At 49.4% G+C, this 23078-nt stretch overlaps 2 protein-coding genes across 3 annotated transcripts in view; one reads left to right on the top strand and one right to left on the bottom strand.

Moving 5' to 3' along the window:
- Positions 1-3143, top strand: part of Adamts7 (ADAM metallopeptidase with thrombospondin type 1 motif 7) — a 46208-nt gene extending 43065 nt beyond the window's left edge. The window contains exon 24 of the mRNA XM_027923476.2: positions 2738-3143. Within this exon, the coding sequence (XP_027779277.2) occupies positions 2738-2889 (152 nt within the window). The 3' untranslated portion in view covers positions 2890-3143. The remainder of the gene's footprint in view (positions 1-2737) is intronic.
- A 2330-nt stretch (positions 3144-5473) lies between these two features.
- Tbc1d2b (TBC1 domain family member 2B) overlaps positions 5474-23078 on the bottom strand; it is a 72816-nt gene continuing 55211 nt past the window's right edge. The window contains exons 10-13 of one of the 2 annotated variants that reach the window (XM_027923482.3): positions 20362-20479; positions 14587-14772; positions 12566-12687; positions 5474-8800 (exon numbers count right to left, since the gene is read on the bottom strand). In XM_027923482.3, the coding sequence (XP_027779283.1) occupies positions 8605-8800; positions 12566-12687; positions 14587-14772; positions 20362-20479 (622 nt within the window). In that variant the 3' untranslated portion in view covers positions 5474-8604. The remainder of the gene's footprint in view (positions 8801-12565; positions 12688-14586; positions 14773-20361; positions 20480-23078) is intronic. The other variant, XM_071608540.1, reaches the window with a different exon arrangement.

Genomic DNA, 23078 nt, shown 5'->3' with positions numbered 1-23078 from the left:
AGCTGCAGTCTGGGCTCAAGAGCTGTGTGTGGCCTCAGGATGCCACATTGAAGCTGGGGCTGTGCTGGGACTCTGCCAAGGGGAATCCCAGCCACACAGGGCATCCTGCAGATAGCTTCTCTAGCCTCAGCGGGGTGGAGGGGGTGGCCTTGGCTCCTAAGTTGTTGTGTGACCTTAGGCAGATCTTTTTCGCTCTGGGTCTTATTCCCCATTGAGGCCAGGATATCCTGTGGCTGTGTGGAAGCAGGGCCTGGGGGAGCCTCACGCCCAGCTCTGGACTGTCCATTCCCAGCCAGGCGAGGGCTGCCTGGGGTGAGCAATATAAGCACGGGAAGGACCTCCCTCCAGGGTCCTGCTAACTTCCAGCATTGTTGCCTTCCTGGCCAGCTGGGTCCTCTTGGTAAAGAACCTGGGCCAGAGGTGGCTCTGGACACCACCACCACCCCCCCGCCCCAACCACCACCACTTCCTTCCTGCCCCCAGCAGTCCGGAACACAGAACAGTATGGCCCTGGACCCAGCACCTGGGTTCCCTTCACCAGCTGTGTGGCCTTGGGCTCCATTCTTTCCCTGGGCCTTCCTTTCCTCATGTGTAAAGGGGCTGGCAACCCTCATGTAGGAGCCTGGGGGTGAAAGGCCCACACTGCAAAGGCACTTAGAGGGTGTTTGGGAAAAATGACTTCCTCCCTCTGGCAGCCTCGGTCATCCTCCATTGCAATGTCAGGGAGAATCCTAGGGCTGCCTCTGGCAACCGAGGGAACCCAGAGGCTTGGCACTGTGTATACTAAGAACAGTGCCCCAAGCCTATTGGCTGTCAGCCCCCTGTCCCCAGGATGGAGTCTGTGGCTATTGGACCTACCATCAGGGTTAGAGTCAGGGCCTCTGGGTATCTACCTACTCTCCCTTGCTCAACACAGCCTTCTCTACCAGTAGCTGGCTCCTAGGTGGCCCTTACTTAGGGCCAGAGCAGCCACTGCCATGCTTTCTGACCCCAACTGCAGGATGGCCCTCCTGCTTCAAGACCCAGCAGAAATGCCAGTCCCCTGAATCCACCTGCCCTGCTCTCACCCACCCTCAGCATTCATCCACAGCATCTCAGACACCTCTTGGACATAGCTCAAGCTGGGTGCAGGCGTCACAGCACTTGCCTTCAGGGATAAAGGGCCATGGCTCCTCTTCATCCCTGACACTGGGCTCAGAACCAGCCAGGAGTTGGGTATTTATGATCCCATGTGGTGAGGATCAGATGGGAGATAGAGCAGGAACTGAGGCTCCACAGGACCTAAAACCAAGGAAAGGCCTGGCTCAGAAGGCTCTGGACTTGCAAGGTCTCCCAGGGGTTGGGGTGGGCTGCAAGGAGGGGATTGTGTGAGGAGGTCATGCATGGCACATGAAGAGTTTTCTTCTGCAACCAGTGAAGGGTACTACCCTGGGAGGTATCTTGGACCCCAAGTCCCTAGAATTCCCAGGATGTTTTGATGGTTTGTGGGGTGGGGTGGCAGGACATTTGGAAATCCTGGAAACTCCAGGGTGTGTGGTCACTGTGGCAAGATAAGTGACCCAGCATGGCCATATCCGCCTGCCTGTGGAGGTGGGGGTTATCGATAGGAGGGAATTATAGCTTCAGAAGTTAGGAGCCTGTTTCAGGATCTTAGGTCACCACAAGCGACTAGATGCAGGTCTGCAGATGTGTGGTTTGGAGTTACTACCCAAAGCCAGGATGGAGGACCCTGCCTGCTGCCTTGTGCCCTCTGCCAAGCCCAGGGATGTCCCAGGGTGGCTGTTGCCCTCCTGCTCTTCCTCCCCTGGGAGTCTGCTGGAGTGAGCAAGGCCCTGGCAGCAGCTGGGGGCTGTCAGCAGCAGACCAGCCACAGCATTGGGAGCAAGGCCAGGAGGCTGGAGTTAAGCCACTTCCCAAAATAGCTCTGATAGCCACTGGGTAGGGACCCAGCCAAGCCTCATCCCCACTGACAAACACAGCTGCTGTATCCTCCCTCCCCAGGAGGCCTGCTCTCAATTCCTGGTGGCCACTGATGGCCCGTCTGGCCCTGACCAAGGCCTCCTCTCGGGGCTTCATTGCACAGCTTGACTCTGTTCTGGCCTTTGACCTAGAATGTGAGGCTAAACGTGGCTCACGTCAGGGAAGATAGCAAAGAGACCTGGCAGGACAGGTGTACTCATGCTGAGAGGGGGTGACAGAATCGTGGGGCAGAGACCATTGCAAGCTGGCATAAGTGTCTGAGACTCAGTTGTGTGCTGGTATCTGTCAGATACCAAGGGTGAGCAAGGATGCAGATTGGAGGCCCCCAACCCTGAGCAGGCTCTTTGGCTACTCATGGACACCTGAGTGGGTCAGGGATGGGATCTCAGGACCTTTCCTCCAGAAACCTGAACTCAACAGTGTCAGTTCTCAGAGTTCTGGGGATAGGCCAAGTGAAAGGACAACAGTTGGTGGCTTTCAACTGGGGATCCGAGGGAGGACGTCCAGAACCTGGGAACCCAGTTCCCTGAGATTGGCTGCTGAAGTCTCTTTAAGGCAGGTGGGTGGCAGTGGTGGCAGGTGAGACAGCATAGGTTAAAATCCCAGGGACTTGTCAAAAATAAATAAATAAATAAATAAAATTAAAAAAAAAAAAAAAATCCCAGGGACACTCCTCACCCCAGCACAAGGGTGGTGGAGCCTGGTTCTGGGTGCTTCGCCCCTTGGCCCTGACTGGCTGGTCTCACCCCATCCCCAGGCTGCGAGCGGGATCGCTTGTCCTTTGGTTTCTGTGAGACTCTGCGCCTGCTGGGCCGCTGCCAGCTGCCCACCATCCGTGCCCAGTGCTGCCGTTCCTGTCCTCCACTTGGCCACGGTGTCCCCTCCCGAGGTCATCAGCGGGTGGCATGAGGTGACCTGAGCCTCGACCCGCACCGCGCACCAGATGCACAGACAGACAGACCACGCACAGACCTCAGCGCCCCGTGTCGGGCTGTGTCAAGAGCCCTGCCCCTCGCGCCCTAATGGTGCTATTCCTGCCCCCTGGCCCTCAGCAGCACGCTGGGGACTCCCCTCCCCTTGAAAAAAGGTATTTTTTTATTCTATTTGTGCAACATTTATTATTATTGTTTTATATAAATGAGTATCTACTGTTCCAAAGCTCAGTTTGGCTTCGTTTTGCATTTGGGAAATCTCAAGTAGAAACCACTCCTCACCCTCGATCCTCTAGGATACTCTGTTCTCACCTTCAACAGATAGACTTTCATCTGCTTTGAGGGTGGGTGAGGGCAGATCGACAGCCAAGGAATCCACGCAGAGAATGGCGCCTACTGTAGGCATGGGAGGCCTGGTGTCAGAGTGGAGGGTGGCTTCTTACAGGAGGCATATCTGCAGAAGCTTAGGGAATAGGAGTAGGAAGGTTTTCTGGGCAAGGGACACAGCTTGGCAAAGTCCTCAGAGTCCCTGTCCACACCCCTTACTTCTGCCTCCTGCTAGCAGCACCCCCCACACCCCAGCCCTTTCTCCAGGGATCCCCACTTTAAGTTCCTCAAAGACATGTGTTTCACAGGGATGAACCCCAAGCATTGTCAAACAAAAAAGTCTACCTTGTCAACCACAGGACTACCCCATGGTGACGGGGTCTGGGGTTCCTGTGGGCACTTCCCTGACCCTATAATTCCTCTGCACAAAGCTGTGGAGAGGGGAAGAGCAGACTGGCCAGTCTCATCCTTCTTGGTCCCCACTTGTCCCTTTCCTTTATCTCCATGCTCAGAGATGGGACTGGGCTACTCAGGGCTGACTCAGGGTGCTCCTTCCCTACCTATAAAACCTGGTCCCCTGGGGTTGTGGCTCAGCTGGTAGAGCGCTCACCTCGCGAGTGTGAGACCCTGGGTTCGACCCTCAGCAACACATAAAAATAAATAAACAAAATAAAAATATTGTGTCCATATATAACTAAAAAAATATTAAAACAACAACAAAACATTAGTCCCATGGAGCAAGACTCTGGTACACACAGCAAGGAGCAGCTGGAAATGAAGTTGCTTTGAAGAGGGTTCTGGGCCCAAGCCAGGGGTAGGGAGGTGACGAACAAATGCCTTTTTCCAGCCCATATCTTCCCCTTCCCCCAGCTTTGAGTTTGGTCCTCCTCCCCGAAAGTGTTCTGCCTCCTTCTCCAAGTTTGGGGCACTGAAGTTCTAAGAGGGGATACTTCTTACATTCTATTCTCCAGCATACAGTATTCCCAGCCTCTAAGGTGAGTGGGCCCTGAAGCCATGCAAGTGGCATTATGAAGGCACTGGACGTGGGCCATATGGCTACTCAGGACTGAGGGAACACATTGGCAATCACTCCTTGGGGATTAAGACCATCAAACAATATCAGAGGGCTGAAATAGTCAGTGCTAAGGGTCACAGGACTGAAGGGGTTGAGAAGTGTGTGGGAGCAGAGGCAGCTGTCCCTAGAGGTCAGGAGGGTGTGTGCTTAGCTGCTTCCAGTTCCATATGCTCACACCTCTTGGTCCTGAACATGCCCCATTTTCAGGTGAGAAACCCATGGCTCTGAGGGAAGTGACTGGCTCAAGGCCACATACCTTGGTGACAGAGGACTGATGGAGGCCTCTGGTCCCCATCTCCTGTTCTGAGCTCTGGAATTCCCTTAGCAGTTGACCCCTCTGACCAGGCAGGTGGAGGGCCCCCTGCAGGCTCCCAGGGCAGTCTATCAGAGGTCACTCAGGAAAGCCAGTCACCGGGAGCACGCACGAGTCCAAGCACCACAGAGGGTGGAAGAGTGTCAGGCTCACTTCCTGTCTGTGTTTACAGCAGCCCTACTGGCCCAAGGAGGCCCACGCTCTGAGTAATGGCTTCCCAGGGCTCAACCAAGACTGCTTTCAGTGGCAGCCTCTTGTAAGGGATAGGGAGTAGGGGCTGGCACAGTGGCAGAGCCCTGGGGTCCCAGCTCTGCCATTACTATTATGACCTCAGGAATCTCTAGACTTGCTGAATCTCTGTGTTTCCAGAGGAGAAGCGGCATCCCAGGTCCTGGCCTGATCTATCTGGGAATCTTGCTGGATTCCCCACTTGATGGAAAGACATTTGGTCTTAATCACTTTTGTGTTTTTCCAGTGATGACTAGAGGTGTCCCCAGTGGCAGCAGGGCCTGAGCTGTCAGCCCAGACAGGAGGCAAACAAGCCATGACTCAGGCAGGGCACGGTACAGCTGGCGGGAAGAGGGCGCCTGCTCTCTGGCAGGGGCTTCATTAGGCTCAGCAACAGCGTTCTCCTTTGGCTCCCAGGCTCTGCCCTCAGCTTCAACCTCTCAGGGTCTCCCAGAGTGACTACTGCTGACAAATGTGTCCTGTTCCACCCCACCGGAACCACGGGCAGGGACACCCAGAATCACCAGGCTGGCAGGTTAGAGAGGTCCCCACCCTAGCCCATGTCCTTCTTGGGGCAGACCCTGTCACAAGGAAATATAACTGCCTTTCAAGGCAGAATGTTATACAGATTACTTTATTTTTTCCTTTATAATTCCAAAATTTAACTTGAAGACAGCATAGAAGCTGCTGTGATATAAATGGACAGTCACCTGGCAGCGTCCCTCTTCCTCCAGCTGCCCAGCAGGGGTGGAATGATCAGTGGCACACATGGGGCTTCGCAGCCAGTTTCTCCCCTGTCGGGACTTCCCCAGCAGGCCCAGCTGCCCAGCTGCTGGGTCCAGCTGCCGGTCACAGGGGGGAAGATAATACTGCAAAGCAGGGGGTGGGGGATGTGCAGTATACATTTAGTTAAAAAAAAAACAACAAAGACTGGGTACTTGGCTAGAGTACTTCCTATATCAATATAATATTCTGGTGCAGTTGACACCAGAATCGTTCCCAGCAATCTGTAGTCTGCTATCAGCGTGACTACAGGTAGCAACTGAGGCTACCTGGGGTGAGGAAAGGGCTGAGCAAAAGTGAGTCAAGGCTGGAGGCAAAAGGGGCACAGGAGGGAGCAACCAGGAGGCTCAGGTTTACATAAATACATACAAGGGAGTTGTGCACACAAAATAGAACTTGTTATATAAAATAGATGTACAGACTCTAGAAAAACCTTGATAAAATATCCTATAAAAATATAAACTGTAGTGAAAATATACAAAAGTATTAACAGGTTCAACCCATTAAAAAAAAAAAAGAACCATCAATTTCAGAGTTGGGAATTCCCACTAGGTGTGAGGTGCTCCCCTCACCTTGGCACCCACATTTAGGCAAGCAGGCTGGAGGCCACCCTTTCAGCTTGCAAGGGCCACCACAAGGGGCCCTGGGCTGGCTATAGAACAAAGGTTCAGATGAACAGCAGCGTGCAGAAGGGGCACTTGCCAGGCGGCCAGGGGAGGAAGAGGGACCTGGGGCCCTGGAAGGTAGGAAGAGGTCTCTCCTCAGTGGAGGGAGGGAAGGGGAAGTGTTGGCTCAAATCAGTGGGACCTAAGGCTATGGAAGGAGGGCACTCCTCCTGACCCAAACTGGAACCAGGCCAACAATTCCCTCTCAGCCCCCTGGACATTAAGCACTTTATTCTAGGAAGAAACTCCAGGAAAGGGTCCCCAGTCCATCTCCTCTGGGAATTGCTCTCACTGCCTCATGCTTGGTAGGCAAGTGCTCCACCAGGTGCTTTCTAAGAAACATTTTTTTTCAGGGTAAACTGGATAAAATAAGTCCATTCCTAAAGGGAGCATTTTAGCTCCACTACATGGAAGTTTGGGGATGACATCTTCCAGGGGGAACTGACTTGAGAACTAAAAGCTGAGGACAGCTGAAGCTGATCCATGGGGCCCTAGCCACAGTCCCAAGCACCTCCTCACAGCTGTCCCCTAAGCTGACAGCCACTATTTCACAAGGTGGCGGCAGGGTTCTCCAGCACTTGATCCCAGCAGTCCCCGAAACAGTAGTGAGACTGCAACGCCTGCCCTGCTCCCAGGCAGCTTCCTGAAGAAGCCGGGCTTCAAACAACTGTTCCAAAGATGTGCACAATGATAAATACAATCCTAGTATCTGAAAAGAGAAAAGAGTTTTGACTAAACACAGGGACCAGTTCCCCCTACACCTTAAGAAAGTAGGCAATTTAAGCCCAGGAAGTTGAGCTTGCTCTAGTAAACAGGCTCTTAGAAACAGCCAAGTAGTAACTACCAACTCAGCCACGGTACTGCTAGGATGTTGACAGTAAAAGATGAACAGGAAAACGATGCACTATGGAAAAAGCACTTCTTGAACTTGCATCGCTTCCATTCTTAGTCTGAGTGTGTTTGTATCAACTAAGGATTGTTTCTGATTTGTATCTAGGTAGTGTAAAATATTTCACTTAAGATTGTTTCTTTTGTGTTGGAGTAATACTGTGCCAGAAAACATTCTCTCATGACATCCGCACATCAGTGATGGTCCACAGGACTTAAGTAAAAACAACTTTCCTTGCTCAAAGCCTCTCTCCTGGCTTCAAAAAGGCAGTGCTCTGAGTCAGAAATTGCCTAGGCAGCCCAAAATCAAGAGGCCACAGTGACCCTACATCCTTGCTCGAGGACAAAGGTGCTCTGGGTGGCGAGGGTGGCAGGAAGACTGTCGGAGAGCTCACCCAAGCCTTAGCTCTAAGTAAAGGAGCCTGGCAGCAGCCTCCCCCACCTGCTAGCTAGGTGAGGGACATCAGAAGCACTGCCCACCTCTGGGGAGGCCGAGGTTTCTGCCATGTAGTAGGGCTCACCCAGCAGCTGCACCAACACCCTGAAAAGCAATCCCCCAAAAGCTTCCTCTGTTCCCTCAATCAGGGGCATGCCAGGGTGCAGTTTGCAGCTAATTTAGACTCCTATCTGAGCCACACTTGGAGAGTGGCTTCTACAAGGCAATTCCCAGATGCAAAGCAAAGCACTCCACAGAAGCTCAGAGACGGTCAGGCACATGGCAGGCAGAGGAGAACAGCCAGTGATTTACAATCACGAACTGAGATGAGAAGTGCACGGGGCTGGCTGCAGAGCCAGGCCCTCCCCAACGCAGGGTGGGAGCTACTGTTTTAAAATGCTGTGCAGGAGATGGCAAAAGCTAGTCCAGAAGTGGGGCATGGCTGGCAGCTGAAGCCAGGATTCTTGGGCTCTCTAAGGAGGCTGTTTCTGAACATGGAATGTGTCTACTTTTCTAAAGAAGTCCCTCATTTCACATTGACCTTATGCCACCTGAAGCAGCCAAACTCTGAAGCCCTGTGATGTACACAATTGCCTCCTATGTACAAAAGAACCTGGGAGAGGTCCAGCAAAGGATGGTTTTCACAGGGTCAAACACCAACACAGCTGACAGATGCTGTAAACAGGCTCTTAGAAACAGCCAACTGGTAACTGAGGGGCAATTCACCAATCAGGCAAAAAGCATGATCACGATGCCAAATGTTGTGGCATGGAGATGGCTGTAAACAGATGAGACCCTGCCCCCAAATGGGAACTAAGAAAGTGCAGTTTGGCTTTGGACATCTGCCCAGCAGATTCCCAGACACCACAGATGTTACATTCTGGCATTTAAACAAGCAGAAATGTCCCTGCAGTTCACACTTTTGACACACTTTGGTTGTGAAGGGAAGAAGAGCAGCATCCTGGGTGGGCATCCACTTAGGTGTCCTCCTCCTCATCGCTGACCAGCTCGCCTTTGTCAGGGCTGGTGTCCCGCTCACGCAGGAAGTCCTCTCGGATGGCCTCCAGCTCTGTCAGCTCCAGCCGGACCTTCTCCAAGTGGTAGGTGCGACGGTTCCGGATCTGGCGCAGGGGGAAGGGGTTCAGGTCCCCAAAGGAGATGCTGATCAGTTTCCTGGCAGGACGAAGGGCAGAGATGAGCATCAGCAGTGCTCAGGCAAGTGCTCACAAAGCCCCCACCACAGCAAAACCCAGAGGCTGGGGAGCAGGGAGGGTGTGTGTCACCCAGGGAGGCCAGGCCTACGTCCTGCAGACAGGCAAGGAGGCACAGTGGCTGAGCGAAAGACCCTGCCTGCCTGTCAGACTCAGATCCCAGCTCTCCCCTGCAGATGTGACTGGGAGTTGCAGAGTTGAGCCACCAACCCCCTTTTGGCCTCTTTCCTTGTCCACACATGGGATAACAGGAATGTCATCTCCTAGGGTGTGGGTGTTACTTGGTTCTGAGAACAACATCTGACTCTTGCTTGGTGAGAGAAGGTACAATGAGTGCCCCCATCAGGCCACACACACAGGGCAGATAATCAGGAAGACTGTCCTGAGACTTAATTCCCCCAGAATGGATGAAAAAGCAAACTTGGTGACAACGGTCAGACCCAGGCAGCAACATGACCAGCATTGACCAGAAACATGAGGGAGCTGGAGCCTTTCACAATATCCCCAGATCGAGGCACCGACTTATGATAAAAGTTTTTTTTTTTTTTTTTCTTTTTATAGTAGATGAACTCTAGATAGGGCAGAGGGGTGGGAGGGCAAGGGAGGGGGCAGGGGGTTAGCAATGATGGTGGATGTGACAGACATCATTATCCAAAGTACATGTGTGGTAAGAGTTTTAAAGTTGTGATAACTTGTCTTTAACCACCAGTCAATAGTTTTTATAAAAACAGAGTTAAGACCCGTCCCAAGGTCTGGCTATGGCTCTCCAGGCCTCAATGGCCAGCCACACTGTGTCAGGAGAGGAGCTGGAGGCTCTAGCACTGAGGGGCTGACCCCCTCCCACACCCCATTCTTCTGCCAAGCCCAGCATCCTGGGCCCAGCTGTCATGGCAGAAGGACTGCCTCCTGTCTCTACCAGAAGCAAACCATTTGCTCCTGCTGCTGCTCAGCAGCTTGGGCCACATTTAACACAGATGTACAAATTAAGAATACACAAGCCCTAGGATTTCTGCCTCTTATATTTAAAACACCTTCTCCTCTGATCTGCCTAACTCTAATACAGAGGATTATTATTGCAAGGAGGTAGAAGGAGAGAAAGTTGGCTTTATTCAAATGCCAAGCTCCCCTGTACATTTCAGGATAGGTAAGCACCAGAGGTCAGGGTAATAAGCCTAAACACAGTGACTCCCCAAGTGAGGACCGGGACACATGCCACATACTCAGCCTGCTGATGGGGCTACTGAAAACCCCGGGGAAAATGAAATGCTGGTGAGGGACCAGGCACCAGGAGCCCACGAGACCAGTCCCTTCTCTCCTGCAGCTTTGAGCCCACAGGTTCCACAAGCCCAAGACTAAGTCCCCCTTCTTGATTACATAAAGTGAACACCGAGAGTACTAAATTAACATTTTTCACTTACTCCTCCAGTCAAATGGGAACTGACTGGACCCAGTGGCCCCTGCTGGGAACAAGGGGAAATCAAGTCACTACCCATAAAACTCAACTCCTCACAGACTCCCACAAGTCAATACCATTTAACTCAACGGCCCCTGAATGCAACTGGCTACAGAACTGCAGAATTTCGTTCCCTGACCCTCGGGTCATTTTTTTGGGGGGGTGGGGGTGTGGTGGAATAGGGAATTGAATCCAGGCCTTTGCACCTGTAGACAAGCATTCGACCACTGGGCTACATCTCCAAACCTTTATTAGATTTTATTTTGAGATTGGGTCTTGCTAAGTTGTTAAAGCTGGAACTTGTGAACTCCTCAGTAGGTGGAATGACAGGTGTGTACCCCTGCACTGCCTCCTCTCTCCTTTTCTGTATGACCGATGTACTGCAGAACTGGTGCTCACTGGAACCACTTGTGTGGGGAACTTATAAAATATTGGGGTTCCAGCACAAAGGTGGGGCCAGGACATCTGTAGTCTTTCAACAACATCCCCAGTAATACTGCTGTCTTTCATAATGCATTTGGCAATTCTTGGTCTGATGGCCTTGGCTTTCTAAAGCAAAGGGAAAACTGCACCAAGAGCTGCTCACCAGGTGGCGCTGCAGGACAATGCAAGATGGGTGGGAGCTGCCCAGCTTGGCCTGGTGGTGACAGGAAGGGGCTGACTGGGGGAAGGGGGACTGAGGATTCCAGCACAAGGCTATCCAGGTTTAGGCAAGATTCGACTCTGGAACCAAAATGCTCTCAATAGAGTTCACTGCCGGCATGAGGAAGTTCACTCAGCCATTGTAAGTAATCCTGACCAATGTGAGATTAACAAGAATCCTAAAGGCTCACCTAGGATTTAGCATCAGTCTTTTCAAAGGCAAATATCATTCTCAGTTAGCTTTCCTATTTATCTGTCTGTCCGTCCGTCCGTCCATCCATCCATCCATCCATCCATCCATCCATCCATCCATCCATCCAGCTATCTGTCTACTTATTTTGGTACTGGCGATTGAATCCAGGGGGGCTTAACCACTGAGTTGCATCCCCAATTCTTTTTCTTTTATTTTTTTAATTTTGAGACAGAGTGTAGCTGACTTGCTCAGGGCCTTGCTAAGTTTCTGAGGCTGGCTTTGAACTTGTGAGCCTCCTGCCTCAGCCTCTAGGGTCATTGGGATTACAGGGGGGTGCCACTGTACCCAACTCAGATCTCTTTTCTCATAAAATAAGGTCACTATTGTTAGAGTTGGTAACAAGGCTGAAACTATTTTAAAAAGCCTAACAATGGTGATGGCCTCAAGAAAGCTTTGTATGTCCTCAGCCACCACCTTCTGCTGCCAATTTGACTGCCAGGACCAGAGCAGCAACCAACTGTTGTCCAGGAGACATAGTGACAAGGACAGCCCACAACAGGAAATAACCATGTAGATGGGGAAGGCAGAAGCAAAATAATTCATGGTCATTCATAGACATCTGGCAGCCCAAGCCAGAAACCCAGGGTCTTCCAAGTTCAAATCCTCCTCTACTCTCTTCAATCTGCCCCCATCACTTTTCTCCATCTCTGGGGCCAACTCTCTCCAGGCCACCACCTTTCTTCCCTGGACCCCTCAAAGAGCCACTATTCGCTGGTCTGCCAGTGGCCAGTCCCATCCCAATTTGACATATCCTTCTGCCTAAGCTACAGTGACTTCCCAACATAGATTGAAGATCCAAGTCCCAAGCCCCATCTCCAGGAACCTAGACAGTCCAGCTCTGCTATGGCCCAGCTGCAAGCCCATGCACACCAGCAAGAGCCTGGCTAAACTTCTCCACAGCTCTCAGAATACACTTGCTTCCCCACCTGTGCACGCCCAGAGGGCAGCTCTGCCAGAGTCGTCCCTCTGTTCCCCACTGCCCCTTCCCAGCCTACTTTCTTCCCAGGCCTGGGCTTCCTCATCACACTGCTCACCAACTGAGGCCTCAAGTTCAGGCGCTGTTGCTCATCTATCATCCCCAGTGCCTGGCACAGTCCTGCCACATAGTAGACACTCTGCAAATGCTTGTAGCCATGTGAGACTATGGCTTCGGATGGGATTTGTGTTTGTGAGAGTGAGGATGAGACCATCTTCATTTCAATTCCTTTCCAGTCTCTGGAAGGCCAGCCTCCTTCCCATTCCTGTTCACTGGAAGGAAATTCCCTCTCTCATGCAGAACCCCACAATGGCTGGAAGACAGCAAGGACAGGATACCCTTAAGGAGACAGAGGACAGGCGGCTCTTTCCCCTGACATCTGGACAGTCTCCTGAGGACTCACCTCGCATCAAGGATAGTACGAGTGAAGTAACGGAGATACTTGAATATAGACATCGAGTCCTGCAATTTCAGGATCTCCTCTTCCTTGTATTTAAAAAGTGCCAGGGCAAAACGGAAAATCACCTGTGGAAAGGACAGGAAAACCTGTAAATGGAGATAGAGACACCCTGGCTCTAGGCACACGTCTGGCACTGGGAGGGCACTCCCAGGGCTTTGGAGATGCCCCGCCCTGAGGCAGACACGTATAGGGGTGACTTCCACTGGCTGGGCAAGGCCCTTTCTTATGGGAAAATAAACTCTCTGGTGGTTTTTAATAATTCAGCCCAAACCTCCCTTTGAAGCAACGAGACTTTTGTGGAATCCTTTTAGCGAACACTGGAACTAGAAATCAACTTTCTTTGGTACTAGAGACTGAACCCGGGGTGCTTAACCACTGAGCCACATCCCCAGCCTTTTAAAATTTTGAGACGGGATCTCACTAAGTTGCTTAGGGCCTAGTTTAGTTGCTTAGGCTGGCCTCCTGCCTCAGCCTCTCAAATCACTGGGATTACAGGTGTCTACCACCAAGCCCAGCCTAGAAATCAATTTTAAACAAAAATAAAACCAGGGTTTTTTGATTCTGAGTCTTGGAAATCTCCACCTTAGAGGCAGTTCCCATCTCAGCTAGTGAATGGGGACCTGAAATGCTGACTTTGAAATACAATGAAAGAGAAGCGATTTTTGTTATTGATTTGTTTGGGGGTACTGTTTCTGAAGCTAGGGGGAATGGATTTCTGGGGTCTTGGAAGTTTGAGCAGCTTTGGAACAAATAGCTTTTTCCACATCTAAGGACCATGGATGATCTGCACCAACCTGTACTTTCTCATATTTAGAAAGCAGTATTTACAGGGTTCAAATAGGTCATCTTTCTCTTTACAACCTTACCTATGGCCCAAGAGGAACACTATTTATGCCCTGAGAAACCTTTTTAATAATGACAGACTTGATTATAAAACTGGTAGTGCACTATGTCAGGCATTAAGTTGAGGGTGGGTAATAACATACACTCAAACTTTGCCGTAGGAGTATAAACTGGTGAGGCCGCTCTGCAAAGGATCAGGCATCACTGCCAGCACTACAGATGGACTACCATAGGCTGGCACTTCTACCTCTAGGGCTACACCTACACACGTACTGTAGAAAGACAAAGTGCCAAGAGAGTCCTGTTGCACAGTTTGAAGTGGCAAGAGACTGGAAACGACCTAAGTGGCCATTGTCAGGGGCTCTGATATAAATTTCCAGCTCATCTGTACAAGGAAATACTACAGAGTTATAAAAAAATATATATACGAGTCAGACCGTAAGCCCTGGTAGGTCACTATCTCTAAGATACAGTGACTTAGAAAAATTTTTAGAGATATTCTGAGAAGGATATATAATACACTGAGAAGAGCAACTAGGAGACTGGGGAGCAGGGAGATCTTTCCTCTGCTACCCTTAGTTATATGATTTAAGTTTAATATGTAAATGTACTACTTAATTAAAAACTGATTTTAGAACACAGAACAGACCAGGTGGGAGGCTTGTGGCCATGAAGTCTCTGAAGTTGGCTCCCCTGAGCTTGCCCCCTGATCCTCTGCTTATTAGATCTCTGGGCCTCTATCTCATCCATATAATGGAGATAACACCACCATCATCTGATGGATAGTGAGATTCAGATCATGAACCATCAAAACTCCCAGACCTAGCACAGTGATTAGAGCAGACTGTTTTTTTGTGAGTGTGTGTGTTAAGTGCTGGGGGTTGAACCCAGGGCCTTGCACATGCTAGGCAAGTGCTCTACCACTGAGCCACACTCCAGACCCAGGCTGTTTTTGATAAAGAGCAAATAATTACTGTTTCCCAAGCTCTCTGGTGGTACACCACACTGAGCTCACTCTGGTGCCATGGTAATCTCATGAGTTCCAGGAGAACCAGCCACTCACCACCACTAAAACAGACAACAGCATGTTTCTTGAGAACAGCTGAGCTGGGAAAACCCACCTTTGGTCCCTCATAAAGAAAAGAGTCCCATATTTTAAAAAGGATGTCACTAACAACACTGTCCACAAAAACCACCAGAAACCAGTTGAATGTGATAAGGGTGTAGTCGACTTTGTACTGTTCAAAGTGGGCATGCAATCGAGGCAGCTTCTCACTCATGAGGTCTCTGAACACCCGCTGGTCCACCTGGAAAGGAAACAAAGAAAAGTGTCTTGCGTCTGCCACGCATTGGACAAGCAAGCAAGGGCAGACCTCTTGAGAATGGATACACCGCAGGGCTCATTGAGAGCTGGACTACTCTCACTGGCAGCTGAACTCACATGCCTGAGGTGCACACAGGTGTCCACCGACTGACACCTTCCTTACAGCTCCTATATTCAAAGTGCCCTGGGAAAACAGGCTGTCCCAAAGAACCATACATCTGAGTCCTAAGCAATGCACTAAGATAAGTCTTGAGGGGTAGGGATGGAGCTCAGAGGCAGAGCGTTTATAGTGTGGGTGAGGTGCTGGGTTTGATCCCCAGCACCACACACAGTCTAGAGCCAAAGAGGAAGTAGGACATTACCACACACATCCATGTAACAAATATTCAAAAGGCTTAATGGTGTGGGAGTAGCAAGACTCTAGAGCCAGAGAGACCCAAATGTGGGTATCATGCAGCTTTACTACTCACTAGCCATGTGGCTTTTGGTACATGATGTTCTAAATAGTTCTGTGCCTCCTGATCTCTCTTACCACTCTTTTGTGAGGATTAAATGACGTTTACATAAACTACTTATCGCGTGACAGAAAAACCATAGGTGGCTATTGCTGCTAGAGTCAGGTCAGGCCAGGGGCAGCAGTTGAGCAGAGGGCTGAAGAAGGTTCAACCCTGACCTTGAGGACTTTAAAGACAAGTGGGGCAACCAGACCTATGGAGTAGCACCATAACTGGTGAGAGGCCTATAAAGATGTGTTCATGGAGCATTCTGGAGCTCATAGACTGGAGGAGAAAAGCACCCATGGCCAAGGTCAGGCTTTCAGCAGGAGGGTGGCAGGCAAGGCAGCACAGCTGTGTAGAGTTTGTCACGGGGCCACTATATCACACAGAGGGGCTAGAGGATTTCCCTGTCTGTGACCACATGGAAACATCTGGCTTCAACCACCACCCGTCAACACATATTTGTATATGTGTGTATAAAACAGAAACTCAAGTCTCACAAAACAATACTTAAAACCTCCTGTGTGGGATTCACTTGGATGCTTCCAATCCTAATCAATTTTATCTGACACACAACAAAGGTTATCATCCACCATTAACCAATTTATACACAGTTTGAAAAACAAAAAACCGGGCATGGTGGTGAGCGCCTGTTATCCTAGCAGCTCAGGAGGCTGAGGCTGGAGGAGACCCTGTCTCTGAGTAAAATATAAAAAGGATGTGGCTCAGTGGTTAAGCACCCCTGGGTTCAAACTCTGGTACCAAAAAAAAAAAAAAGAAAGAAAGAAAAAGAAAAACACAATAGGCGTGGAGAAGCATCCGAGGCTTTAAACAGGACAACAATATGGATGTGTCTGCACTTTTAAGGTCCATGCCCTAAGCTGCAGCAGGGAGGCTGTACTGGAGGAAGCCGAGCTGGAGGCCTTGCCACAGATCATAGCCCAGGTGACGAAAATCCAAACCAGAGGAGGGCAGTGGAATAGAGAGAGAGAGATTAACAACTCTGTGGAGGTAAAATCCGTACAACTTAGAACACTTTTTGCTGAGAGGAAGGGAAAGGGGGTGCTCAGAATAACCTGGCTTCTGACCCAAGGCATGGAGAGGACAGAGGTGTGGTCCCCCAGGCCACAACACAGGAACAAGGGCTAGGCTGGGGAGACTGCACATCATGCCCCAGGACACCTGAGACCTCAGACTGAGGCTCCACAGGAAGCCTGGCCTTATTTTTAAGTTTTTTTTTTTTTAGGTGGACAGAATATCTTTATTTTACATTTATGTGGTGCTGAGGATCGAACCCAGTGCCTCGAGCATGCTAGGCAAGCACTCTACCACTGAGCCACAACTCCAACCCCTGAGTAATGCCATCTCTTGATGTTCAAGCAATTACAACACATTCGTCCACACTTCAAGGCCCTGGCAATAGGGACCAGCTGTTGCTCTGAAGGAGCTGTAAAATGACAAGGGAGGTGGACAGATGACCATGAGACCAAGTGATGATACCAGGATTCACTGTGCCTGGCCGGGGCTGCTGAAGACATCAGAGAGGACATGTAGCTGGCCTCCGAGTGGGAGATCCTCATAAACTTCTCTTCTCCCAACTGGGTGACAGATTTGCCTCACTTATGGCTAGGTGGCTGGCAGAGGGCTGGGTGCAGAGCAGGCTGCCAGGGAACGCTTGCCCAGGCCTATGCTTTAGCACCCTCCCCCACTGAGCACAGGAAGATGTGGAATGACTGTATCATTCATCTCTGTGTCTTCAGTGCCTAGTGAGGACCTGGCACACAACATGTCCCTCAAGGATGGCAAAAGCATGGAAAGCTGGCAAGCAGCTGGCTGCAGCAGCAGTGGGCAGGGGGCTCGGCAATGCTTTCTGTCAGGGAGGCAGCTGGGCAGCAATTCCTAAAGCACAGCGTTGACGGCTGGCGGCACACACCAGCCTCTCCCCATTTTAAGAGAAGCCTTACACGAAGCCCACCCTTAGCCTACGATGATTAAATACACGATACACGTCTGCCTGGTGGACTATTATTGGCACCAACATGAAGACTAGAAAGTACACAATGACGCAGGAAAATGCTCATGCCTTAATGTGAACTGGCCATGCCTTAATGTGAACTTGAATATTCAACTAAGGGAAGGAAAAAGGAAATATATCACAAGGGTAACTGTGGTCCCTAGTTAGTGATAACAGGTGGTTTTAATTTTCTTCTTTTTATCTTTCTGTATTACCTAACTTCTCTTTACAAGCATCTATTACTTGTATAGCCAGTGCAGAACTCGGGGGGTGGGGGAATATATGAATATCTGATGCAAGTTTTATCTTAAATCTACACACTTAAAGTAGGTCTTCCCCTTTTACCTACAGTAACAGTATTAATAGCTTCTATTGAGTTTTTACAATGTACTGAGCGTGACATTAAACTCCTTAAATGTATCATCTGAAGTCTACCTCAAACTATCTATGAAAAGGTATTACCCTCCTCTCACAGATGGAGAAACTGAAGTACGGAGTTGTTAAGTGATGTGGCCAAGCTCCACAGCTCACAGGAGGGAGGCCTGGTTCTGACGGGTGACCCCCCCACACCCAGCGCACACTCCTAACTAATGTGCTTGACCACACCTTAGTGGAGTAGGAGAGATTAATAATGCTTCATTTCTCTTATTCTCAAACACTGAGTAACATGTGATCTTAAATTTGAACCTTTAAAGCTATTAGCTCTAGGGCTGGGGATGTGGCTCAGTTGTAGAGCATTTGCCAGGCATGCATGAAACCCTGAGTTTGATCCCTGGCAAAACACACACACACACACACACACACACACACACACACTCCAAAACTATTAGTCTTTAGTTGCTGTGAATAAATAACACTTTCTTTACTGATCTCCTCATCCCACCTGACTGTGACTCCTACCTCTTCCTACTGCTGTTCATGTCCTTGTTTACAAACTCAAGCGACAGAAGCAGAGCTTTTGGTTAATTAGCAAGTGAAGTGATTACAGGGAGACCAAGTGAGTGTCTCCTGGAGTCCATCAATGACATCCATGAAACTGGAACAGGGACCTGGAGGAGGCAGCTGTGGGAAAACTCATCCCCCAGGAATGCCAGAGCTCAGCACCTCTCGCCATTCTCCCAGGATGCTGTAGGAGGAAGTGGGCAGAGGCAGGTGAACTGAGGCCTCTAAACGAGCTAGGAGACCATCAGGCCAGCAAGGACAATCCAGTTAGGTAACTGCTGTCACAGACGCCTGTGTCAGGGAAGTGGGAACCAAAGTGGGGCTCTGATGACAGCTTGGGAAGGCAGAACAGCACTGGAGAGGAGACAGTGTGTGTGCTGGGCTGAGCAGGAGCTTTCTAGGGAGTGAGCAGAGAGTGGTGTTCTAGGTAGAGCAATCACGTATAAGAAGCACAGAGGGCAGGGCCAGACCACAGAGCAAGTGTCCTGTCACTACAGGGAATGCTGCCTCCAGCAGCTCACTGGGCAGGTAGGGGCTAGAGCATGGAAGGAGGGTCCAGGTGCTGGACCCTGAGAGGATGAGGGCCCCAAGGGGAAAGACACAACTCAATCTGTGGGAGAGAGGAGGCAACTGCAGGGATGTAGAAGAGAGGATGCACCTGCCAGTGGAGAGGCGGGCAAAAAGGGAGAACACATGTGAGCTGCCATGCAGGAGGCAGCAACAGAAATGATAACCACAGGGTTACAGGGAGCAGGATGGCTTGTTTCTGGCTTGGGAAACTAGAAGGATGGGTAGGTCAGGTGGTAACTAGAGGCAATAATGAGGCTCTTTCTCCAAAGGTAGAGACACAAATACAAAGCAAAACTCAATCAGGGTCCAACCAGAAAAACAAAAATCTAATTATTTTTACAGGGAATTTTATTCTAGGAGCTGATCACATCAGTCACAGAAAAGCTGAGGCCAAGTGGCCAACAGTGAGACAGTCCAGAGGTCAGCAAGAGGAGGAACATCCCTGGGCTAGAGCAATAGAGGGATCAGGTAAGGTCACTGCTCTGCATGGAGGACCTAACAGATAGCTGGGGCCAGAGGAGAAAAAGCTACAAACAGAGGCAGCACTCATGATGGGGGAGAAATCCCTTCCACAGCCCCCTGCCATCCTCTAGCTTCCTACCAGTGCCTCCCGCCTGCCTGTAGGACCAGCCCTGCAACATCCTGGAGAAGGGTGAGGAAAGCCTCTGTGAGCAGGCAGGCCAGGCTTGGGCACACACTGAGAGGAACCATGCCACAAAGCAGGCATAGACATGGGTGCAGTTGTGACCAAGAGACAGGAGGGGCCAAAGGTGGGACATTTGAGTGAAGGGCTGGGGGAAGAGATGCCCTGAGCCACAAAGCAGGACATTACCCAGGCAGAGACAAAAGCCCATAATATCCTGGCCTGGCCCCTGGTGTCCGAATCCAGATGTGGAGGGCCCGGTATGCGCTCCTCAGATCTGCTGTGGGAAGTGACTGCTGGTCCCTACTGCAGCGGTCACTGCACTCATTCCCAGAAGCCAGCCAGTGAGCATGGCGGGGCCACTAATGCAGCCCACTCCATACTGCCTCTAACAGCCGAGGTTGGCTTGAGCCACCCCACTGGCACAGGATCACAATGTCATCTGGGACTCTTCCTCCTTGATCCTCCTTCCTTCCCCTGGGCTGGAGGTTCTCCCAGCTTTTCCCAGCATTGCTCCTTGTCCTTCACAGGTCTTGCTCCACAGAAGCTTCTGGAATGTTTAATCCTTCCTCGGCATCTACATCTTGGAGGACATAAGTTACCACAATGGGCTCCTCCAGCACCTGATCAGACTTGGCTTGCTGTGCCCAGGGGAGAGAGCACAGGACAGTGAACGTAACATCAGGCCCGCAGGACAACTCTCTGTCAGCTTCCAGTGACCTGAAGGAGCCAGCCCAGCCCCACTCACAACCACTTAGTCCAGGCTCTGAGATGTGACCTGCCTCCTTCAGGGATCAGTTGCTGAGGTCATGTATGCAAAGCTTCCCCCCATGGGGGTTTAAAGTGGGTATCAGTGATAATTCTACAAGTTGGTGACTGACTGAAGTACAGTATTTTAAAAAGTACCTGGGATCCTAAAAGAGTCTTTGTGTAATAGTCTCGAGGCATGAAAACTTCCACAATGGTAACCAGACACCAGAAAGCATCTTCTTGCTCCAGGTACAGGAGAGCCACTGCCACCAACCTACAACAAACAGGAGTGAGATCAGTGCCAGGTCCTTGCCACAGTCTTCACCGAGTCGTCTGCTGAAGCATTTTCTCTCTCAAGGCTACTACCATTTTTAGTTCTCCAATAAAGAACAATAATTAAGATGCTGGGCTTATGGCTCAGAGGTAAAGCACTCGCCTAGCATGCATAAGGCCCTGGGCCCGATCCTCAGCACCACATAAAAATTAAATAAAAATATTGTGTCTCCCTATAACTAAAAAATAAATTTAAAAAATTAAGTGTTCCTGAGAAGTGAGGCAGTTCTTAAGATTTGAGAAGCAAGGCTATATTCCCCTCACCCTTTCATCTGGTTTCTGTTCAAAGATGAAATTGTTTCCTAATAATTGACCATCCTCATATAAGGAAATATTTTCATTGTAAGATTTCGCTAACACAGCTAATTCTTTGAGTCCATTGTTCAAAGTTCCAACTAATCCTTTTATGAAATAATAAAAAAAAGATGTGAATGTAAGTAACAAAGAGTACACAATGCTTTAAAAACAACTTTCCTGATTCCATTCATTTTGCTTCTACTCTGGAGGAATGACCGGGCAGACAAAGGAACACTGGTGAGGGGCTTTCTAAGGGAACTGCAGTCAAGGCTGCAGATGGGTGCAACAGAAACCTGGATCCAGCTATTTATACCTTGTCACTTTCTGGTAATCCTAGGTCTGGCTCCAAGTGGGCATTTGGGGAAGAGGCAAGAGAAAAGCCCCTCTCTACTCAGCTGAAATCCAAAAACTTCTGCCTATGATATGAGTTTATGTGCATCACCCAAAAACCTTGAAACCCTTTATCAAAATTTGCTTTTTCCAGCTGAGCATGGTGGCACACACCTATAATCCTATCAACTTGAAAGGCTGAGCTAAGAGGATTGCAAGTTCAAAGGCAGCCTCAGCAACTTAGTGAGCAGCCCTAAGCAACTTAGTGGAGACCCTGTCTCAAAATAAAAAATAAAAACAAAAGGCTGTCGCTCAGCGGCAGAGCACTTACCTAGCATGTGTGAGGCACTGGGTTTAATCCTCATAAAAAATAAATAAGGGCATTCTGTCCATTTACTACAACAACAACAACAATAATAATAATAGGCTGGGGATATGGCTCAGTGGTTAAGCACCCTGGGTTCAACCACTGGCACCATCACCCCAATTGCTTTTTCTTTTCCTCTTAGATAAAACTAAAAATCATCTCAAATTAAAAGAAAAAAATAAAGATCTAGGCTAGGTGAAAAGGGGATGTCATGAAGGAGATGGAGGTTGGAAAGGTGACAACTGGGAGATGGAGGAAGAGAAAAACAGTTCACAAAAGCACAGAAACCAAACCCACAGGATCTGAAGATGTAAGGATGCCAGCACAGGGGGTAAAGATTCGGAAATCAGAACGCTCAAATTAACTGATGTAAAGATGAGAGGTTTGAATTATCTAGAATAAACTAAAGTTTTCCTACTGAAAGTCTGAGGACTCAGAAAGGCGTGGACACATACCAAGCATTTTGAAGAAAAAATTCCAATGAAACAGTTTAAGTTCAGAGGCTCTAACAAAGAGGTGCACAGAGAAAGCTTTGATTACCTGGAAGCATCACTTATGTTTGGGAAAAATCAATGACAATGCTAGATAAACAGGAACACTCAAGTCCTCTCTGGGATCCTTTGGTTTCAGAAGCTTTCAGCTACCAGGAAGTTTTAGACTGAGTATTAAGTATATAATGTGAACTCTGGTTTTAAGTAAAACAAGATTGTTTTATTAGCATTTGGCTTCATTTAGGTCTTCATCAAGTAGTGGTCCAGTTTAAAAATCTTTTTTGCAATACTTTCATGCAAATAGCTTATATAAATGAGGGACCAAGAATTTTCACTCCATTCATTATCGACTAATGAAATTAAACTCTTCTGATCAAAACCCAAGGGTGAAGAGATCAACAAGGAAGAACAAGACTCTGAGCTGTTTCAAATGAATTTGATTTTCATGTTTTTTGTTTGTTCTTTTGGTGGTAAGGACTGAACCTGGGCCTCATGCATGCCAAGTATGGGCTCCACTACTGAGGGACATCCCCAGCCCCAACTGAAGGTTGGCACTGGCAAGGATCAGGAGCTAAAAGGCCTCAAAACCAGCATTCAAAACTCTAACTCATGCACTTGCCTTACAGGAAAATTCCTCAAATACACACACAGAGCACTTAAAAAATTTTTTTTTGTTGTTCTAATTGGTTGTACATGATAGTAGAATGCACACATCACCTTCATTCTTATTTTATCTTCCTGGGAAGCTTGGTTAGTTCTATCACTACCCAGACAGGAATATAAACACACTACTGCAATGACAGCAGGAAGCAGAAGTAGCAGAAAGGGTATCAGCCAGATGAGATCAGATGGTAAGAAGCAGTCACCAGCACTGAACCTTCAGAGCTGGGAGGAGCTTTGTGGAGAGCAGACCTCAGCACCTCCCAAAGCATGGCTTGGGATGAGGAGCCTAGATCTCTAAAACAAGGTGAGAGGCTTTCCATGTCCTTTGCTTATGAAAGCAGGGAAGTATGCAAGACCTACAGAGAGATTCTAGACTAAAAGAAAGCAAGTCT

The sequence above is a fragment of the Marmota flaviventris genome, chromosome 2 (assembly GCF_047511675.1).
Source record: "Marmota flaviventris isolate mMarFla1 chromosome 2, mMarFla1.hap1, whole genome shotgun sequence".
Taxonomy (NCBI): Eukaryota; Metazoa; Chordata; class Mammalia; order Rodentia; family Sciuridae; genus Marmota; species Marmota flaviventris.
This window is presented reverse-complemented; position numbering and strand designations above follow the sequence as displayed.